The sequence below is a fragment of the Linepithema humile genome, chromosome 8 (genome assembly GCF_040581485.1).
Source record: "Linepithema humile isolate Giens D197 chromosome 8, Lhum_UNIL_v1.0, whole genome shotgun sequence".
NCBI lineage: Eukaryota > Metazoa > Arthropoda > Insecta > Hymenoptera > Formicidae > Linepithema > Linepithema humile.
The window spans coordinates 11,123,018-11,146,387 of NC_090135.1; the positions used below are offsets into that span (position 1 = coordinate 11,123,018).

At 37.5% G+C, this 23,370-nt stretch overlaps 1 protein-coding gene across 4 annotated transcripts in view; it reads left to right on the plus strand.

The window, feature by feature from the left end:
- The window catches only part of SK (small conductance calcium-activated potassium channel), a 156,285-nt gene that overhangs the window by 34,869 nt on the left and 98,046 nt on the right, over positions 1 to 23,370 (plus strand). For 3 of the 4 annotated variants that reach the window (XM_012369729.2, XM_067360474.1, XM_067360473.1), the window contains 2 exons: positions 7,749 to 8,259; positions 12,489 to 12,759. In XM_012369729.2, coding sequence (XP_012225152.1) covers positions 7,793 to 8,259; positions 12,489 to 12,759 — 738 coding nt within the window. In that variant the 5' untranslated portion in view covers positions 7,749 to 7,792. Of the gene's footprint in view, positions 1 to 7,748; positions 8,260 to 12,488; positions 12,760 to 23,370 lie in introns of those variants that run through there. The other variant, XM_067360475.1, reaches the window with a different exon arrangement.

Consider the following 23,370-nt stretch of genomic DNA (forward strand, 5'->3'; position numbering starts at 1 on the left):
AATACGCATATTTTGACTACTCGAAAGGTAAAAACACATTGTTCCCTCCGTTATCTTCCTGAATAAAGTTCATCATGTTCGTTATTTTATTATGTCCTTTCCATCGATAAGAACCCCTACTTATGAAGCGTGAAGTGAATCTTTGTGATGTCACGCTTCGTAAAGTGATACTTTCTCTGAAGCCGCTCTGGAACTTTAACAGGATGTTATATGATCTACATTTAATTAAAGTAACGCGTTTCTAGAAGACCATTTATTTCTAGCTGCAACTTGTGCAAGTTATTAAAAAATAGCAATTCAATTTTTAAATTGTGTACACGATAGCTCAAAGATTAATGATGAATTCTCCAAGGTTTAATTAGATTTCCGCACATACAAACTTTGTAAATTTGTTATTTTTATATTTTTAACAAGACACGTAATTTTGAAACAGCTTAAAACGATTAATCCATTCTTTAAAAAAACATAAATTTTTATTGTTCACTTTTGCACAAGTCTGATCGACTACCCCGATGCGCGCTGTGCACACACACATAGGTTTTTTTACTTAAACAGTTTCATTAATTTTTACACATCATTTATACGATTCGGTTAGTGCAGGTATTTTTTTGTGTTTTATAGAAAATTTTCAAAGTGTCTTCTTAGAATCTTGATACATTTCCTAATTCTTTGTTTAAATCCTTTTTGGACTCTGTCAGAGACGCAACTCTATTGATTTAATACAAATGCTCTCTTGAAATGCGGTATTTATTTTCGAATTATTCTATATATGTATGTAATAGCATTACAAGTTTAACTAATTTTTACACGGGAATAACAGGATTTATGCTCAATAACGCTGTGCATAGTGCTATAAATTGCGACAATATATAAAGGTGATATTATAATATTTTTATTAAACGTATAATTATAATATACATACATATATTTTTTTGTAATTAGAAGAATAAATAGCACGCGTAGCGCGCGCTTGTGTGTCTAGTTATGATAAAATATGATAAAATATGAGAAAACTTATTTTGTAATTAATAACATGCAAATTACAGCGTCTCTTCGCGTCTTTCTATTACTCGGAATACTTTTTAACAACTTGGGTAGTTTTTTCGGGCCAATTAAAAGCAGAATTTATGCAATACAAATAAGGAATAAATTTATTGAAAAAGAGAGAGAAAACGATAAACGAGAATGTCCCTAGGCGGTTATGCAGATTCACTTGAGCGATATACTCGATGGACGGATGCACTTGAGAAACTACGATCGTAATCACGTGCGACGGCTTATGAATAAAGTAAACATGCACTAATGAGTGTCGACAAGAATAAGCAAACAAGAATTTTCAAATTAGAGACCCATGAATAGTAACGATTCTTCGATTTATTATTCTTCAGGTTTAAGCACGATAAGCGCGATATATTTTTTGTATTATTTTGATTTTAAAACTCAGATATCTCGCTGTACAAATTCTCTTAAAATTATATATAACATAAATAATGATAATAATAAATCAACAAATTTGTAAAAGCTGAAAAATTAATATAATAATAGCTAATTATTATGAATATAAAACAGTATACTCGAAACGAAGAATAATGTCTTTGAGGCTCGACAATTATTAATGTTCGGCGATTTAAAACGGAATGTTTGTCTGGCAGATGTTCCCATCTGTTTCTCACGGCCACTTCCGGGTTGAAGATTTTAATAACTAGGGCGTAACATGTTCAACGAGTTGCCAAACTCTTAGAGGCGCAACACGTTCTTCAATCCTATTAGCTCTTGAATCCAAACAACTTTGAGGAAGTCCTGGTCGAATCCGAGATTGTCGAGCCAATTTAAAATTTTTATCACGCCGGAAACTTTGTCATTCGCCGAATAAATTCGAGAGTTTCTTAACTAGTCCGAATTCTTGAACCATTCATCAAAACTTACATCATGCTAATCTGTGGAAGCTGCGAATCTCCACCTAAAAAGCTATTCCTCAACATTAGAATTGAAAAGAAATATTATTCCTTCGAAGCACACAACATCTGTGTTTTGTTTCTAAATAATGATTATTATAAATGTTTTTATTACAAAGTTATTGAACTCAATTATTATCGGTTATTAATAAATATGTTTCACGCATATTAATTCAATAGCTAAAGATTTGAAAAATGCGAGTTTTTAGAATTCCAGAATGTATAATCTCAAAGCTTGACAGAATGATGAATTGACAAAGGGGAAACGGAAAAAGGAATCGGTCGCTGGCGTGGGAGGCTCTGTTATGCTCGGGTTTGCTATTGTCGAGACGGGCGATAAACTGTGCATAACTCGAAATGGCTGCGGTAAAGGACGCATAAAACGCAGCGGTTGGTCGTCGATTGTCCGTCATAACTTGGGCGAAACGCGCGGCTCTGTTTACGTTGTATTACTTGGCGCGGCCCGACGGTGGAGTCACTTTAAACCCGTAACTTCCTCCCGACCGTGCTGTGTGCCGTGTACATGTGTGTGTGTGTGTGTGTGTGTGTGCACGTACAAGAGACTGACACTTTAATTTCTGCTTAATTTCACGGAGAAATCGATGGCGGCCAACGGCTCGGATGGTTTAAGACTAGACTAATTTATTGCGAGCGCCCGCGTTGCATAACATCGCGTGCCGCGACGCCGCCAGGTACGTCTGCGACCCATAAACGCGATATGTTCGCAGTTTTTCGCGCGATGCGGTATCGACGACATTTAGAGGGTATTTGCGATAGGCGCAACTGATACGCAGAAGAGTATACTATTTGTGATACAAGCAGTTTTTTCTTAACACGAATGTTGAAACATTAAAAAGACATTTTGCTGCAAAACGTGAAAAAATAATCTGTTTTTCGATGTTAAAAAAAAAAAAAAAAACTATTGCACATATTCCAAACTTTTTTATACATACTTATTAATGTTAGAAGAATCTTGAAGAATTTTTGTGCAACAAAAATATTCTTTCTGTTTAAAATAGGTTTTTATTTCTCGATTTAGAAAAAGGAAATGATGTTTTAGCATATTTCAATTGCATACGAAAATCGCGCGCTGCAAATGCGGCCTATATATGCGGCGGTGTATATTCTAAGTTTGTCTGATAGCTGAGCTCACCCAGCTATAGCTCACGGCTCATAATTTATCGCTTGCCATTGTGCTTGCGGCCTAAGAGTCTGTGCCTCCACGATATTGTAACACACGGCAGCGGTCACTGTCGACGTCGCAGACGTCGTTTCCTTCCGCTTTGCGCTATCTATGGCGGCAACGACGACTACGACGTCTAAAAGGTTTGTCCCGATTAGATAACGAAGCGTGCATCCAACGCCACCAGGTGTTCCAACTTGGGTCGAACTGCATCGTTGGAATTGATGCTCGGTGTTTAACTAGGTAGATCTCTCCATGTCAGCAGTTGCGCGGTTCAAGTTGGTCTTTTCAGGATTGCAAAAGTGAAAAGATGTAAAGATGCAAGATAAAAAGGAGTAAAAATTGAAACAAGCGAGACTAAATAGATTATTATAGATTATTGTAAGATGAATTTTAGAGCTGAATGCCAAGGTCTTAAAGGGAAATCAATCTCGCGTTACTGACGCGTGGCTGATTATTCGAAGTGGAAAGGGTCGGACCAGGGTCAGACGACCTTTGTCGAACGTGACTAAAATTAAATGATACGTCGATTTTCTAATACAAAAGAGGCTTGGCATTAGTATGCATATGTGTAAAATCTAAAATTTTATTATTCAAATTTCATACTTTCTTCTTTTCTTTAATTTTTTTGCCATAATTTGCTATAATTCATAATTTCGACTGCGCAAATAAAAATCGTTTTCAAAGATATTTTAATTTTGACGACAATGTTAAAAATTAAAAGTTGTTGCGTTGTTGCGTTTCATTCAAACCAATGCATTGCTTTGTATTGTCCATGTTTTATATAAAATATATATAATAAAATGATAAATTATAAATATTGATAGAAATATAAATAAATAAAATAATAAATATATTTATATATTTACTCATCAATTCAGTAAGGCAAAAATTTAATCGAGAGATAAAAAGAGAGTAGCTTTTGTTGAATTTTATATTTAAACAATTTTTGTGATTAAACCTTTATCACAGTTTCTGAAAATATTTATACTGATCAACAATTTATTGTGCAATTTTAATTTAACTTAAATGGTAGATATATTTTCAACTCAAAACCATTATGACACTTTTCATTGCATATATAATAGCATTTGTAGTTTTGAAAATTAAAAGTTTCCGCGGTCGTAGACTTTCTAGATTATTTTTTCGCTGCGAAAAAACCGAAGTAGTTAAAAACACTTGTTAAATCGTGTCGCCAAATTTATCTGAATCGTGTCCGCGACCGAAATGAAAGGATTAAGCTTGTGCGACGAATTTCGCCCCCGTTAACGGCGGCAGCCCATCGACTGCCGGCGTATAAATTGCAAACTGCACACCTCGCTCGCTCTTTAATTACGACCTCGGAGGCCGGCTCTAACGAGCTTGCGAGCGACGTCGTGATCGCCTCCATAAAGTCGCTCGACTTTATTCCGCGGGGAATCAAAACGCGGAGAGGAGCGCGTGCGCGTATTCGCGTGCTAGGATCGTCCATCCATCTATCCAGTGTCTCATTTCGTTCCGAGACAAGAGTAGTACGAAGGAATGTACATGCCCTTTTGCTCTCTTTTTGCGTGATGCGCGCGGACGTTTCATCATCGCATGACCTCCTTGACATAAAAACGCATAACGCGCGAGTTAGCACGTCTGTTTACACACATTTAATTATTTCCGTTTCTGAGATCTTTAGAACTATACTTTTAGTGCAGTGAGAGCGGAAGAAGCAGCAGCTAATTTTGATATAAAAGATCGAACTATTATGATGCGATTTAAATGCCTACAATAGTCGCTATAATGTTTTGTCTAATTAATTTATTAAACATTAATTTTTTTGTCACGCTTGCAACATGTAAAATCGACAAATCCAAACATGCATTCTTTCTGTATGCGCTCGCTATATTCCCATTGTTACAATCCTCAAAACTGTCGATTTATTTTCATGTCACTTTCCGCTCGATATGCAGTTTATTGCAAAAAGATGTCGTCGTATATTTTACCTGACTATTTTCCATTTTTGATAACGCGAAAATGGCGGAAGTGCATCTGGCATCGGAGAGAAATTCTATCGGCGAGCCGCGTCGACCGATATCCACCTCTCACCTTTTCTGTATAGAACGGAGATGACGAGAGCTCACCTGTATTTCGACGGCGAAAAATTATTCCTCGAGTCCCGGGGCGGAATAAGGGCTCTCAGGAATGCAAAGTAACGAGCTCCGTGGTTCGAGAAAGAAAGACAGAGTGAGAGGATGGAGGGAAGGGCGAAGGAAAGAGACTGTTGCAAAATTGAACTCCCGAAGAAGGATGCATGAGCCTTGCATGCTTACCCGATGCGTAGCTTTTTATCCTGCGTTTTATGACGGCATTGCCTGACTAAGTTCCGTGTCAGATAGCATGTCGCTCTCAGACATTATCTCGTGACACGACTTAAACTTTCTTCCGTATTAAAGTTGCGGTCTGTCTGTTTCTTCTCCTATGTTTACGTTAAATGCACGTAGACATATCACACAGAATGATATAGATGCAGAGTGAAATGTTATTACTTCTGCCTTGCGACTCTTCAATTTCTTTGCTCACTCCGTTGCTGCTGCGTATAAACATAATATGGCAAACGAGAGAGATATCAAGATTTTCTCTTTTAATACGCAACGTAGCAATTAAGTTTTATATTAAGCTTTATATTAATTTTCATGTTGAACAAATAAAAACTCATACGGTCTCGTTTAACGTTTATTTACGCATTTACGATTAATGCTGAGAAATTTTAGATAGTCAAGCAGTTTGAAGAGTTTGAACTAAAAGTATATTCGAACTAATTTAAAATCTAAAATTCGAATTTTTTTCTCTTTACAAAAGAAAAAAAAAGACTTTGTGATGTGTCGATTAGATAAATTGGAAAACGTTGTCGCCTCTTTAGATTTACGAGACGGGTGAACATACTAAAAGAATGTTATTGGCCTAATAGAGGTAGTTTACTTTTTACGATCGTCGTATTCTTGATGTCTGCCATAATCTTGCTTGTACAATCATCCGGTTTATATTTTGCGATCATTTAATTGTACTAATGTCGCTTTTACGCCGTTATATATGCTCCATCGCAAAAATTACTCTACTAACGACGTTATTCTGCGATCCGCAAGATCCAATTTCCGTGGGTGTCAAGTTGAAATTTCTTGCCGCTTCTTGTGCAAAAAGTGTTGGCGGGATTAATGATTCATTCAAATTAGCATGTTGCCGAGTGTAAAATTAAATCAACAGCGGAGCAAGTAAAGTTATTACAAACGTTGTTTCGGAAGCCGCGAATCTATTATCAACCGCAGCGCGAACTTTAAACAAGCAGCTCTACTTTGCAACTTCTTCGACAATTTGCAACAGTGATTTTTCCATAAAAATTCAACGCGGGAGCGTTAGTTGTCGGCATTCGAGTACAATGTAAATTTTTCATGAAAGCGAGATCAATTTAATATCAATCAATTTAATTAAAATTTTTGCTCTTAATTCAGACGCGACGTTGTGACCGTCGTAAATGAATAATTTGCCGTCATTTGCCGTATCTCATTCTAAGTTCTAAATGTAACATCTTTTATATATTAATATATATATATATAAATGTGTAACGAGAAGCTCCTCAGCGACGTAATCAGTCGGCGATGCTTGCTTAGTAAATCTTGCGGCGAGTTGTGTCGCCGACGTATCTCGCACCGGAAATCTCTCGCGACGCCACAAACCGGACCACGTCTGCGGTCGGCGCTCTCGAAACACTTTCGAAGGACGATACTCGAAATTCACCACGGCTACTACTCGGTAACAGCCAGGAAAACCGATACTCACGTAGATCTCTCGAACTCGTGGTCCATCGACTGACTCAGTCGAAATATGAACCTGTCTTCGGTTCTTTGAATTCCCGATTTTACAGTTCGAAAGCGTAACAGACGACATTCGTATGAGGCAGCGAACTAGACGTAGTAAAAGAAGTATTAAATATTAAACAATAGTTTATAAAATTAATTTTAAATAAATCAAGCTCAATAATTTTTTATATTTTTTTCCAGTACGAAATATTTTACATTTACAATGAATCTTGCAATATATAAATTTATTTCCTTTCTGCTTCGCATTTTTTACACCTTTAAGTTAGATTGTTAATCGAAAGATTAAAATTAGGATTTCGAAGAGCAAGATGCTGCTAATATCTTAGCAGCGATTACAAAATTACTTGCAAATTGCATTACTCGAATATCCTTCATTCCATAATACATGTATCGCAACTGTAAAACTTTTGTGTTTTCGCGATTCTAAATTTCTATTTCGCGCATTTCTCGCGTCGTCTTTTCTTTACACCGCAGTGGTCTCTCTAATCTTGATATAATGAAAACGGATTCTGTACTCGTAATTTTCCTTTCGCTAATCGTAAGTTATAAACACTAGATTACAAACACGGTGTCTTGTGTTTTCCAGTCATTTTCCCACTCTAATGTCATGTAGAGCAAATGTGAAATAATGAGAGAGTAACGTAAGAAAAATGGAAAAATTAAGATAACACAGAAACACAGAAATCTACTGTAATTTTTTTTTTTTTACCAGAATCCAGACATTTGTCGCGCGTTTTTTAACACGTTCACTGATATTTGTTTCAGGGGATGGCAACGTAACGTAGCGGCGGATTACTAGCCGGCACGAGATGAACACGAACGGCAACGCGGTCGGACAGGAAAGTGGTGCCGGTACCGATTACGGCGGCAACGAGGAGACGGCGGCCCTGCTAGGCAGGTCGCCGCCACCGCCGGTCGTGGTGGCCGCGGCGTCTCAGGGCAAGCCGGTGCTCACGCGACAGGATCGGGCGACCTTCCTGGTCGCCTCGCCGCAACTGTCCGTGTCCGGGCTCGGCGGCTCCGAGGAGAGCGGCACCAACGAGGATCCGGCGACCCGATCGGTACCGGACATCGAGCTTCACTGCCGGCTGGACGGCGAGCCGCAGTTCCAGCAGCAACAGCAGCCGCAGCTCCAGCAGCCGCAGGTGCAGCAGCTGCAAGCGCAGCCGGTGTCCTATCGCTCGTCTAGGCAGTCGCATCAGTACAGATGCAGGTGCGATCGAAGGGACTCCCTCGCGCCCACCTCGGCTCTTCATTTGGCCCGCAGCGTCTCCAGGTAAGATAAAGATAGAGATGGAAGCGCATACGATGCATATACGTAAATTTCTTTTTTTTTCAGTGGTATGATTAACTTTCGCTAATTCGAGAGAGCAATTACTATAATGATGTGTTCTTGTATTTGATGAAAAACGGTGGAGCGGTTAGCACATTAAGGCAAATGTAAAAAAAACTCAAGAAATGATAGGGATCAAGCTGTAGAGGAACAAAATGTTTAAACAACGTCAGTCGTAAAAATCCTAAATTTGAGATTCAAAAAATTGATTTTCCTACATATTGCATTATAAAGAAACTATTAGGGATATACAAAAGTTTCTTTATGCAGATATAAATTATTATTTCCCCAAAAACAGAGACTTCTTTTATCAATTTTTTTCTTGAAAATGATGGATAATGCCAAAAAATACCTATATGACTAAAAATATTGTATTATTTATAAAATATTACTAAAGAAAATTGCTTTAATACTTTGAAGCTAAAAATAATCTATGCAATAATGTACAAACACTTAATGTCAACATTCGCAAACTTTTGCCTCGTATTAGAGCGAGGAAATTCTTGAAAATGAAGTGAATCCCGTGTTGGACGGATTGCGGTTTAGCCTTTCATCATTACATGATGCTAAATGCGCGGCGCGTTTCACTGCACAAACGTTTAGGGACGTTTGATTGCGTCTCACTTTTCCTACGTAATGGAAATAGCACGGGTATATAGAGATACACGTTTTGCGATTATCAACATGACAGCAACATTTAATTTTCATGAGCCGACCGTTGTTCCGCGCGGTTTTGCACATTTGTTAATACACATGCACACAGCTGTGCGCAGAAATGGAAAATAATGAGTGTGCTGTACCTTTGCACGTATCTGTGTTAATAAAAGATTAAATATGGAAATACGGAAGTTTGTCTGGACGAATTAAATAAACGCGTAAAAGAAGAAATATTGAAATAACATTGCGAGCTTAGCTAATTGTTTTTTTAAACGTACGAACTGGTAAATTTAATATTTGGTAAATAGCAGTGTGCGGAGTGAAAATTAAGTGTTACTCGTTACGGCTTAACATTAAAAAATATCGGGTAAAAAGAGTACAAGAATCGAATAAATTTTTCTGATATTTAAAAAGAAATAGAAAATGAACGAAGAGACTAAAGCTCGAAAAAATATACATTTATCACAGAAAGCTCTATAATACGTAATTTATAAAATTTATAATACCTCGCATGTAAGCGCGGAAAAAATTGAGAAGAGTTATATGAATTTTCGGTGTTTTAGCGTTAAAATAAATGATGATCGTAGCTATTTTATGCGGATATTACGACGTTGCGCCGCATGAAAAAAAATGGGGCGTCTGACACGTAATGTTGCATACATTTGCAAGGCAGGCGCGAGGGTGTTAATCTGTGACGGCTTAGCACGCGTCGAAAGAAGGAAACGGCAGTTGTGTAGTTTTGAACGTGAGCCCAAGAAAGTTTTGACTCGTGTAATTGGGAAAGTTTAACTACTCCGCGAACATTAGTCGGCCGAGCCGCGGTAAACTTGCATTCGGGTGTAATAGAATTGGAGCGAGAAATAGTTCGGGACAATGCTCGATAGCTCGCACGAAAATTGGAATTTGTATCCCGAGTCTCAGATGCTGCTTATGATTTTGTTATGTCATCTTCGTATTATCTATTCATTTAACGGCCGCTCCTGGGATGCTGATGCCGTAGATCAGGCGTAAGAGTCCAGTATTTGTCGAGTACACCTTGTTTATATTCATATAAACCGGTTCTACAAGTCTGAATAAATAATATGAAAACTTTAGAGCCAAGAGGTAAAAAATTTAGATTGTCTTGTTATAAGAAAGCACAACTTTTGTTCGTTTCGCGGAATAACTTGTACTTTTACTTTTATTTCGCTAAACTTGGAGATTATATCTTTAATTTTTGCCGGCGGATTGGGCAGACATTTCTGGATCGAGGAATGCCGGATTTCTTTCTGTGTCGCAAAGAGAAGAGAATTTATTCGGGAAATAGCTGTGAATCGACCACTTTTATCTAAATGCGCCCGGCAACTTGCCGGGAATCGCCGTTCTCGCGGAAATGCGTCGCTTTCAGCAAAAATGCGACGCCTTTGTTTCCTCGGGCGAAGATCGGCCGAGCAGAAGAGGCTTCCTTTCCGTCGCGAGTTTCTGGGACGATCCTCCGTTCGCCGGGTCAAAAGTTGAGCCGCGGAATTTTACGTCGTAATTCCCACGGAGGCTGGAAAATATACACCAGGGATTGCCGCGGGGTATATAAAGAAATGTATATAAAAAATAGCGTCGCCGGGAATTCCCGGCAACGTCGGTCTCTCGGATTTATTCATTTCTCGTGACCTTTTCAACCGTTGTATTTTAGCTGCTCGTTAGCTGTTGGCTGGCTAATTAAATTTATTGTACGCTAAATTTATTTTACATTTCTACTTTAATTTTTATTAAATGTTAAATACGCGCAGAAGGAAAAATAAAAGTGTGTGTTATTGTGATGTTAATGATACGCGTATTACTGAGATTTAAATTAAAAATTAAATTGCGATATTATGTTCTTTAATGAGAAGTGAAGAAACGAGGTAAACTCTCGTAATGGATTACAAGGTGTCGTTGAAATGAAATTGTTTGTTGAATAATGTTGTATTTGATAGAATTGTTGCTGAATGGCGGTGTATTTATCGAGAAAGTTGCGTTTTGTGAACACATCTTTTATGCTCGTGACGTAAAATAAGTATATTGAAATATCATGAATAAAAGATCTATTGTTAACTTAAGAAACCATTGAAAAGTCAAGAGACTTCAGTTTTCATCGAAGGTCGAAGTACACAATAGTTAATGATATCTCTAGACGGCAGACCTCGCTACCTGCCTTATAAACCGAGGGTTCTTCACACAGGCCTTGCCTTTAGACAAAGAGCTCGGCCATATTCTGAATACATTTCATCGGTGAAATTGAATTATTCACATTCAACCGACAGAGGTTTGCCCGAATCTTGCAATAATTTCATCAGAAATTTGGTGTTTACAGAGTATTGCGCGGAATATTCTAGAAATGTCACATCTTATATTGGTTACGCTCTCTTCGATATCGAACTCGAAATCGATTCTATTTAAAGTTTGATGGAAAAATTGTACTTATTTGTAACTTCAAAAAAGTAATACATTAAATATTTCTCGTCATCAAATGGAACTTTTGCCAAAGTAAAATGTAGTTTAAATTAGTTGAAGACCTTTATTCGGCACAAGATTTAAATTTCGAGGAGCTCTTCATGTTACAACTTTTCTTTCTAACTTGTAAATTAGGTGTTTTCAAGTCGAAGTAATTATTATTATTAATGTCTGCGACTGTGAAAGGCATCTTTGAGATGCATGCTACTGTGTATCCATCTATCAATTTAGCGGTACGATAGTTTTTCAGTGAAATTAGTCCACGGGCGAATGGATCATGTACAATATTGGATCACGTATCTGAGACTATCAATTCAACTTTATTGTCTATGCCAGCCGTAAAACTATACCAAGCGTACAATTTTCAAACACTATAAACGAGAGAAGCCGTTATAACGGCACTATATTTTAGGATAAAGATTGCCACCTTTCGTGCCGTTCAATATTCTTTTATATCACACCAATTCCTGTTAATCGTATCAAGTTGACATGTTTTAACTCACTTACAATTGATACCAACGCGTGTCTCCAGAGTAACTTCTGAAATCAAAAAGACATTTTCAGCAAATAACAGTATTACGATAATAATTAGGCGAAATGAAGTGAAAAATTCAACATTATCAGCGTTTGAATAGAAAACAATCAACTTTTACACCTATGAAAGTTAAACACAACTTTCAGAAAAATTATCTGCAGCACATTGTTTCTAAGATATTCACGGAGAAAGCATATTTTCTTCTTAAAAGTCGCCTTTCAATTCGACTTGTTTCTTCATTTATGGAATTTTATTAGCATTTAAAATGTAGTTAGCCATAGAATGTAATTTGGCAGCGGAATTTATTCATGAAAATTGCAGTATTGTTATTTTAATCAACAAATTGTCGGAAAGTCAAACATTCTGGTAACCAAGTCGCATAATGTTCCTCCAAGTTGGCGTATTCGCTTGAGATTTCGTGCACGAGAGGTGGAGAGAAATTATATTCTGCTATGTATTCAGCGAAGGTAACAAGCTCCGCGTAACCGCTTTATGTTTTCTATTTCCGAAGAGAGAGCGTGAAGAGCGGCCACCACTGCTGTCCGTGTCAGGCGCCGCCGCCGCCGGTGTTGGTCACGACGTCGCCTAACGCGCGCATAATACGGCAAAGCTCGCAGCCGGAAGCGTCCGCGTGCTGTTGCTCCGGCTGTTGCTGCCCGCTACACACCGGCGCGGCGCCGAGCGCCGCCTCGCTGCGCCAACTCCGCGAGCCGGGCGACGGCATCGCCGGCATCGCCGCGGACTCGCTGCGGATCAATGGTGGCATACGACAGTTCCGGCAGGTAAGCCGCGACCTCTCACCTCGCCGTCTCTCGCGAGGCTAATGACAGTACACCGCCCCATGATGCAAGAATACCGGCTTGATGCGAGCTCGCGACACGCCCATGAAAATTCTGTTCATCAATTTGTACAGTAGTAGACACCCTTTTTCTTTCAGAAGATAGAAAGTAAAAGATTGAATTATTTTGGATCTTTGAGAAAATGAAAGTTTTGAATAAAGATTTGAATAAGAATTTATTAACAACGACAATTAAATTATACATTTTTTTAATTGTTGCAATGAACAAAAATTAACAGAATTTCACGATTGAGATTTAATTAACAGTGATTCTATAATATACATTGACAGGAATGGTTTTGACAACTCAAAAATAAAACAAAAATTTGAAACTTTGTAGAAATAAAGCACACATGAACTTGATTACACAGCTATTTTTTTATTTTGGCAGAAAAAAATCAATTTCTCTTTGAAAAGGTGTTTTCACTCATAAAATCATTTTTTTGCTGAAATAAACAATAGCTATGTATTAAGTTTTTGCGTACTTTATGTTCAAATTTTTAAGAATTTTTGAATTGACTAACTTTCTTTGTCTCTCCCCGCAGATATTATTCTCATAAATATTTTCTAACAAATAATGTAATAATGCAATTGTGAAATTAATTTGCAATTAACGCGAATTCCTAAAGGGAATACATCCAGAAACGTAAGCTTGTAATACAATGAGCAGATTACAGTAATGAATCCCGCGTGATTTGAAATTTGCGTTTGAATTCGGGACAGTCTAATTTATCATGTCACCATTATACGCAATGTTACAGCCGGTATTCTTACATATGTGGAGCGTTACCTGTGCGCGGCACAGCACCGTCAAACCCTCCCACTATTAACTACTCCTACACTTCGTGTCTCCATTTATCCGCCTTTCTCTTGTGTTCTGTTTGTTTTCACTTCCTGCTGAGTTTGTTAGCTTGAGGAGAAGGAGGAAGAGAAAGGATTGTATAATTGGTAAACTGCTTTCTTGGTAATCGGAGTAAACGCCGGGGAATATCTCATTATTCCCGAGGCATCTTTCTAAACAAACTAGAAATGACGTCTGAAAGACGCCCTAATAATTTCCTTACTAAATCTTTTCTGAACTTCTTTTATTTTTTTTTTCAAATAAAAAAAATCACACCATAGATTTTTTTTATGTTATTTGAATTAATTGACAAGTGTAAATTTTTATAAGAAATCGAAGATATTGATAATTCAAAGTAATATGATTTTTATATTATCGAGAAAATCGTCGCCGAGAAAAACTTTTTAAAAAGAGAAACTAACAACTCCGTTAATTAAGTGTCTATTTTAAATTCCATTAATTTTATACGCAAGCTTTTTAACAATGCAAAAGTTAATTGTGTTTTGGGAGAAAGATTATATCTACTTATAAAAAGCAACTTTATCTCGTGATTTTAAAAGATCTCATCAAATTTATACGTAGAAGATTTTTTTCCGGCAAAAACGATATATATATACGTCGATTCGAAAATAGCTCAATTTTATAGATTTGAGTGATGAAAGATGCGGCATAAATTAATGTTAAAATTATATCTATAATAATAATAATAATTATAATATATGTAATCTTATTTTCTCTCTTTCTCTTCCTTATTTCCTTAGCTTATCCTCTGTCGTTCTTCTAATTATCTTCACGCATGTATTTCTGCGTGTCTCGTCTCTTCTAATGTTTCATTATCAAGTTGCTCATTTCTTTTTTATTGGTGTTTTCACTCGTAACATTCTTACTCGAACGTCATAGCTGTGTATTCGTGGTGTTCGTCGTTTTTGTGTCGAATATGTGTCTTGTAACGTTTCGTTCTCTCTTACTGTTCGTTCGATTCATCCCGTCTCTGCAAACAAACTTGTCCTCTCGTTTTTCCAGTGTGTCTGTTTTTTCCGTTTTTCCGCACTTGTTTCTCTTTTCACCCTCTTGTTGGGGGTTTACCGGCGTAGGCCCGGCGGAATCGTAAAAATGCGACGCGCGAGGAAAAATGTACTCAACGCAGGCTTTATGGGATCGAAACTTACTGCGCGTACTTTACGAGACAGCTAACAGCGTTGCTTCTATCATGAAGATCCGTGGGAGCTCTTCTTATTCTAATCTCTGTTGTTAGCCGTTGAAAGGTTGATAGTTTATCATAGCGTGTGACAGAGTTTGTTCAGGTTTCACATACGTCTTTCGTTTTCATTTCTTGGGCTACTTTTTATGAGTTTCAGCGCGAATTCAATCGCGATTATTGTTTCATGGACTTGAGTTTTTGTAAAAAATCTGCATGAATACAAAAGGTTGATTTGTAAACTTTTGGATTTGAAAATTCGAGAATTTTGTTCGATAATCTTGTAAAGCTAAGGATCCATAGATTTAGTAATCTACAGAATGGACAGAGCAAAGTATTCGAGGATTTTTCAAACGGCGATTTTTTAGTTTTGAAATTCATTCATTTATATACTAAAATTTCCAAATTTGTGGATCTAAAGATCTATCTAGTTCTAGGATGGATTCAAAATTTGTCGATTTAGATATCCAATGCGCAGCTAACGCGATAAATGAGTCCGTTGATACGCGCAGCGAGTACGATAAGTGAATCGTTTGCTACGGAAGATACAAGTTTGCAAAGCAACCCTTATCGATGGAGCTAGCCTATTGCCACCTGGCGGAGGGTGGAAAGAACTGCAGGAAACCGCCCTCGAGCTCTAGAATCGTACCGGCGGAGAGAACACGGATATTGTTTCGCTCGACATCTGATACCTGCATTCGCTCAGATTTTTTGCCGCGCTGGTCGTAGAATCTTGACATGATACAGATGGCGGTCGTTGTAAAAACTGCTCTTTTAAAGGGATTACCGAGTCGGCGGTATAGCCGCCTTAATCCTTTTCGAATTAAATACGGAGTAAAAAAAATATATCACATGCTATTTTAGAAAATATGTCCTTAACGCCTTCACACAGAAAACGTCCTTACATTTTGATGTTCCCTTCGAATGCTTTTAACCTTCTGAAGCAGTTCAATTCAATATTATTTGCAAAAGGCATTTATATGTTAAAGTAGATCATTGTGTATTTTTTGTGAAGTTTTTTCCAAATATTTGGAATCGCATAGTGAATTTTTCCGAGAAAGAAAAATGAGTTTACAATTAAACAAGATACAATTAACATTCGTCGTCAGCAATTCTTGTTTCTTAATAAAGATATTTAGCAAAATGGACTTTGGAAAAAAAAGCAAACTAAGTTTTCAAAAACCATCCATGTCTGTTGCCACATTCTCTTCGGTGAAAATATTCAGCTTTAAATAAATATTGCTAAATACATTTTCAAAAACTAAAAATTTAATATATAAAATGTCCACATAATATCAAATAACGTGATTTTAATATCTTTTCGCTATACCATACGTTTTTCTTCTTTTGTCAAATAAGTCTCCACAGCATTCGAATGATGTCTGTTTAATATATTATTCCGTACCGCGTCGATTTTACGTGACTTTCTTTTCACACTGCATGAATCACCGATGCCACAAACAAGCAAAAATGCTACCATGAGTCATGACGATTTATTCGGGAAAGAGTAAAAAACTTGAACGCCATTATTTACACCCCTTCCATTTATACCGGTCGTTACACATTTTTTAAAATTTTTACTTTTATATTTGAATTCACATGAATTTAAAAAGATAAAATTTAGTGAGATTTGCTTAAATTTCTTATTTAAATCCGTTAATTTTATTAATTTATTAATTTAGAGAAACAAAAAATTTATATGTTGAAATTTATTCAAATCAAGCCTTGTTCAGAATCTGTTGCTGGATTTAATAAGTTAGAAACGCTATGTAATTTAGAAACCAAATCGTTTAGATTCGTGGATTTAGGAAGGCTAAAATCTACACAATCATTGAAATTCAAGCCTTGCTCAAAACCCTTCGCTACTTCTCGCGGAATCTTGACTTTTAAATGAAAAAGAATCTCTTTCTTTCTCTGAATGATATTTACTGTTTCTATGTTTTATTTAAAGTAGCTTTATTTATATGCTCAAACATGCTGACACAAATAAATTGGCGCAAACATGTTGGCGCTAAGTATTTATATTATTGATTTTACGTTTGTATGCTCCAACAATCGTGCAACAGGCTCGTTAAAACAATTTTGCGCCACACGTTTGAGTGCATAAATACCGTTTAACATCTGCATTGTTATTTACTTTATATGAGTTTGTTGATTGTTAATAAACTTTAAAATTTAAAAAAAAATTTTTTTTTAATATTACATGTTTTTTAATTTTTTCATCGGTACAAAATTTTTGAAAGAATTTTATTTGAGACCATTTCGAGTATTTTCATCGATATATCAATAGCATGGTTTTTGAAAATATATAAATAAGTTTCTGAAAAAAGAAAAAGAATTTTGGGAAAATTATTGTATATAAATTTCTTTACATTATCGAACTATGTAAATATGTAATAAGAATTGTGTATTATTTTAGTATTCTTTTTCGTAGCTCAAATAGTTGTAATGTCAAAATCGAATTTTTATTTTTAACATTAAATACCCTTCTAATCAACCTTTGTACATTAAACTTCTTTCAACAATTACTCGAGCACAATTTGCACGACTGAACGAGTTCTCGTCTTTTCTGGGACGCCACGTGTGCGTCAGCCTCGCTCTATTTTTTCCTAGCTATATAATTTGCTTAATTCTGAGTGGAAGTCCCCTCTCGGTTGGCGAAAGCGCAAACCGAAATTTTGTGTCATCATTAAACGAGATTCACGTCGTAAAATGAGGATGAAAAGGTCGTAGTGGGGAGTAGCGGCAGCGGCTCTCGCGACATTGTTAGTTTAATTATGTCTCCTTGGCGCATGGAAACGCCGAGGGGTGAGGATCCTTCCGGCGGTGTGAGGCTCCCGTTGGTGTTTTTGGCCGATGGCCAACCAGGGTACGTCCTCATGCATGCCACGGAGATTCGCTACGACGAGAACCCCTTGACATTTTCCACGAGTTGGGTAATCGCTGAGAAATGCAGAGTTGACTAATCAAAATAAATTTCTCAGCATGTGATGTAGGTATAAATGACATTGCTGTATCTGCATTCTTGACCGATCGATCGTTGTTTCAATTTATTTGCATCGATAATATTATTTTAAACTAAATTGATAAATAAATTTAATAATTTAATAAATTTTATAGTGTAAATTTCATTTTGCTGGTATTTACAAATTATCGTAATAGCTCTTCTAATTTATTTGCCCAAAATTTATTATTGAGTTGTAGGATTGTGTAAAATAATGATTTAAAACATTATTAATTTATTGCGTCGGCATTAAGGACGGCATTAAACGGTTTATTATTAGAAAAGAATGGAAATGTCAGGGAATTTTCGAAAGAGCATGTTCGTATAGCGATGCTTTGCTTTGCATTTTGATCACGTACGGACGATAGCTGTCGCACATGTCTCTTTTCCGCTGGTTTCATGTTTCTAATTATTATAAATTTGAATGCGCGACCAGCGCATTTTTTTTTGCGGCTGCGAAAATCGAATTTCACAGTTCGGAATTGTATTTCTCTTTGAAAACTACGTCTCCGGGATTTTTCACGCGGTTTTCACGTTTCAAATTCTCGTTTCTCTTATCGCTACTTCGATCTGAAATAGTTTATGTTAGATGCAGCCGTTTTAAATTCTGCTTACAATTAGTTAGTTGTAAAAATACACCAATCTGTTATTTTTCCACCTGACAATTACAAATATACCGATTGTTTCCTGAAAAATGGGATTACGAAATTTTTATTGTAGCAGGATTTTTATTTCGATATGACATACAACAGTGAAAAAAATTGCATATAGAAATATTATTAATAAAACTTTCAGTGCAATGATGAAAATGTGTGTAATATACATATATTTTTTTTATTGCACACACACATACATATTTTTGTTATTCACGCAAATTTGTCAATGCGATTTTTTCTATTCAAATTCATAAAATGATAAATTATGCATGTCATTGTAATATTATCAAAAAATTTCTTTCAATTTTTTCTTCCGCTACATTAATATCACAGATTCGTATCATAGATTATCATAGATTCGTATCAAAAATCTGTTCATCTATTTTCATTTCTAATCGACTGAAAGAGAACAATAAATGCGCGTATAGCAGCCGAGGCATGATTCACGAACAATGTGGTGAGTCCACAACTGGCAAACGACGAATTTCCGCGAATTACTACGCATCGCGAATCACGAATCGCGAATTTTGAACACGCGCACGGTCTGACGCCAGCTTTCGACAAACTAGTTTATGCCTTAGAGCGTTCCATCTGCGAGAGGAATCTGCGACGTGTATCCATTACGATCTTCATTGCTTAATACCTTGCGGCATTTAGCAACACGTGCAACATTAAATTACAATAAAATCGCGAATTAAATTATAGAGAAAATTCTCCAAGATAAACAATAACTCTCCAGAACAAATCTACACGAAATTGCTAGTCCAAAATGCAAAGATGACAGCAAACAGCCGCAGGCGTGCATGCGCGAGATACATATCTGCATTTCGCAGTGCATATCATGGTCGGCTCTTACATGTCGGATGTACATCATCATTTTCAGAAATTCTATCTCTTGCCTAACGACCGGACGAAAGTGTTTTCGAGATACGCGAGATTTTCGCTGCCCTGCGCTTATGCGATCACACGTAATTACTATTGGTTGCGTCTGTATCTCCTTTTCGCAAATTACTTTAATCGTCTGAGCATCAGACATTTGGATCATTTCTTGATTCGCAAGCGAGCTTCCGCCGGTGCGAGTTTGTAAATGGGCGAAATTGTTTGGACAAGGGAAGTTACTTTTTCAAATTGGACGCTAAGTTGTAATTTTTTAAGCAGCTCTTTTTAGCTGCAAGAAATTGCACGCGATAATATTTTAAGTGAATCTTTGTTTTCTACTAGATTTTATAAAATTCAGAGTTCTTCTATACAATGCAATTACAAAAAAAGAAAAAAATGTTGAAAATCTGTCTTCTTTAAATCAATAGAGTAATAATAAAAAGTAGATCGTTAATGCCGAATCACATTAATCTTCATTAGTTCATTAATCATTAAGCAGCTGTGCGAAACGGGGTGCACATAAGCGCGATGAGACGCTCGACTTGTTCGGCGAGTTTCCCGGGGAAACTTCCGCATCGGTTTTCTATTTGTCTCGGGGACGCTCCTCTCATTATGCGAGATTAAACACAAAGGATCTGCCCGCGAGCCGGCCTCTGCGGGCCCTGAATCTGAATCTTTCATTGCGCGTTCCGCATACATTAGCCCGTGAAACTTTTAATTTCGCACCCGTCCCGCAAGGATAATAGTCGAGCATTTGCATAAGGATAACTTTCAGCCGCTTCGCACACCAAACTATATTTCCGCGAGATCGCCGATGCGAATAGCCGCGCGTCCGTAATCGATCGGAAAAATAGAGATGATAAAATCTACATCTAACTGTCGAGAGTTTCGCGATTCGAAAACGTGTGTGGGTTTAAGTTATTAATCATTTATTACTAATTGACGGCAATACTGCGATTTAACAATCGTCAATCTAAAAGCGCTAATTGAAAGTTGATCGGCCAATTTATGTATAATTGTTTCGTTATGTATAATTGTTTCGTTTGTTACGTCACTCTTACGCGCGTTAATGGAAAGCCAGTCGAGCGATTCGAAACAAATGATTTAATAGCACTTGTATATTACATGTTCCGTGAAAATTCGAAAGAACGATAAAAAATGGCTTAATTTGATTCGCGTGCGTAATAATATATGTACAGGAAACGAGTCTTCTCTCTTGGGGCACGTTACGTTCTACAAAAAGACGAACGAGGAAATTTCACGATTAGAATATCCTTCGATAAAATTTGCAGCCTTCCACTTGTTCGCTCTCGAATCGCCGCGACTGGTTCTCCCTTCTTCGACGGATTGCTTTCGAATTGCAGCATCCATCGCGCGGAGAGCGAATAGCGTAGCAGTTTACTTTACGCCTTCGTAGTCGCGCTCGTCCAGAACTTGGTCGATCACTCTCTCCGGTCGATTGGTCGTCAGAGCCGCGTCTCAGTCAGCCCGCATGACTTCGCGCTCGTGGAAAACTTGCGCGCGACGGATTACCTGGTCCCGTGGAACGAGTGGATGGCCGGTAATTAGCGGGACGCGGCTAATTAAGCGAGAGAAAACTTAATCAATGTCTCGGTTTCTTCGTCCCGGACGCGGTTATTACGCGCATTAATTTTGCGCTGCGCGGATAAAACGAGCGGGCAAATGGAGAGAGACGTTAGCTGTAATTTTTCATCGCACTGAGCATATTGCAAATATTAATTATGACGAAGATGAAACGCCCGCGAAGTCATTTACACACATTTACACAATGCGAGAATCAAGATCGATTATACCAAGTCTTCCCTTATCTCACATTTTATTTTATGAGCTTTTGTTAGATTGCCGCGGGCAGAAAATTCATAATTTATGTTTTAATTCAAAATATATTCTCTAACATTGTTATGAAGTGCTGATATTCTTACGTCAGTTGAATAACGAGATTAAAACATTCGAGCGCTCTCAGATTGAATTACGTTCGATTCTACGAAGATAAGAATAATCTTTATTCCGGAGTCGACTTCGATCGTCCACAAAAACGTACATAATCGCGTGTCGAGTTCCATTACGTTCGCAATCGACTGGCCAGCCTCTCATCTTGCAAAAAAAAAGGTTCTGAAATTGTGGCGAAAGGTGATTTCATCCCCTTCGATGAGGATATTAGTCTCTGTGAGAAAAACTCATCCCTCGTGATGATTCCGCGCGAACGTGACTCTTCACATTAATGTTTCCGAATCGAGGAGATGGGGTTGTTTCTTGTCTTATATGTTATTCCGTTGCTTCAATATGCGTTAGGCCTCTTCGAGAATCTCAATACTCTCAGCTTGACGCAATGTATATTAACGATCCGTCTCATTGCACGCGATTTAGCGCGCGAGACAATACTATCCTTCGTATCCGTGTAATTGAATTAAATTCAGAACTGCAAATAGCAGTCGAACCTTGTTTTCCATTTAAACAGAATCTTAATAACTTAAATTACTAGCGCTTTAATAGGATTAAACGCGATAGGATTTAGTAGGATTTAATAGGATTAGACCGGTTTTTGCGGCATGTATGTTCCTTAAAATGTGTGACGCTGAAATCTGGAAGTTAGCAAAATGTAGAGGAATTTTTTTCTCGTTTCTGAAAAAGAGGATTTCATGACACCCGTCACATGACTGGGGCTCACGCTTCTCAGCCCGTTAGAGTCGACGGGTTTAACTCGAAACCAAATTTGCTCTTCCGGCGTCCGAAGAGTTAATCGCCGGTCCTTCGTCTCACGCACGGGCGACAGCTCCCCGGTGCGGAAGTGGCGTGCCGCCGATAAGATTAGAAACGCCAATCAATTGGTGTCCTTCGTCCAGTGCGCCTCTCCTTCTTTCTCTCTCTTGCCTCCACTTACCGCGGCATCAACGTCGTAAATCCATATGACGCAACGGAATTTCACATTTCCGTAAAAGTATTTCTCGCTCTCGACTTCTTCGCGCGGATCAACCGCCACTTCGAACTTGCCACTTCCGGCGAACAATCTCTTCGACATTACATCCACACTTTATCCTCTTTCCCTTTCAAACCTCATCGAGCACCTCCGAGTGCTCTCCTCGGCGTTCGTTTCCCCGATTCGTCCATACTTTTTATTCCGTAGCAATCCTCTAAGTCGGTTTATCGCTGACGAAGTCAGCGGAGAGGCAATTCGGTGGGAGGATTATATATTTGCTTCTTGAAGCGGATAACGAGTTTGGATTAATGCATAAGAGCATTGATGTACGAGTATATCTGGAGAGTTGTAGCGCCCGAGGGCTAAAAACGAAGCCAAATAATCGATTTCAGAATGTGTAGATTATTAAAGAGAACAAATGTTGGTTTAAAATACTTTACCTTTCTAAATCACAAAATGTCAATCATAAAGTATAATAATTAACAGTCTAAGTAGTTTTTCTTGGTAAGATAAAAATCGTAACACAATTGATAATTAATAATTTGTTAACTTTAAATTGGACAGAATTAAGAGCACGATAAGAAATTTTTGACAATACATTAGCCGGAAGTGAACAAGTATTAATGACGTTAGGAGAAACTTTTCGAGCAAATTGAGATTCTAGTTTACTCACATGTTGCTTGTTTGAACGAATCAAATAGGATGGCTATTGTAAGATGCTTGAACTCGAGATGTCGGGCGTAACAAGCGAATAGCCAAGCATAACCAATGATACAAGGGCTTTCTATGCGCCCGCTTGCTTAGCAACTTGCCTTCTACTTGAGTTGTCGTTGACTACGAACAAGTGGGTACTCGCGTGCAGCATCTAGCCTGCGGCAAAGGCACAAAGCATGTTTGGAATATATAGAAAGATTACATGGGTATATCAGTTTGCGTAAACCGATATATTTTTCAAATATATTTCACCATGCTGACCATATTGCTGTACTGGGACAGATGATCCTCTCTGACGCAATATATCATAGTAATACGCAGAAAT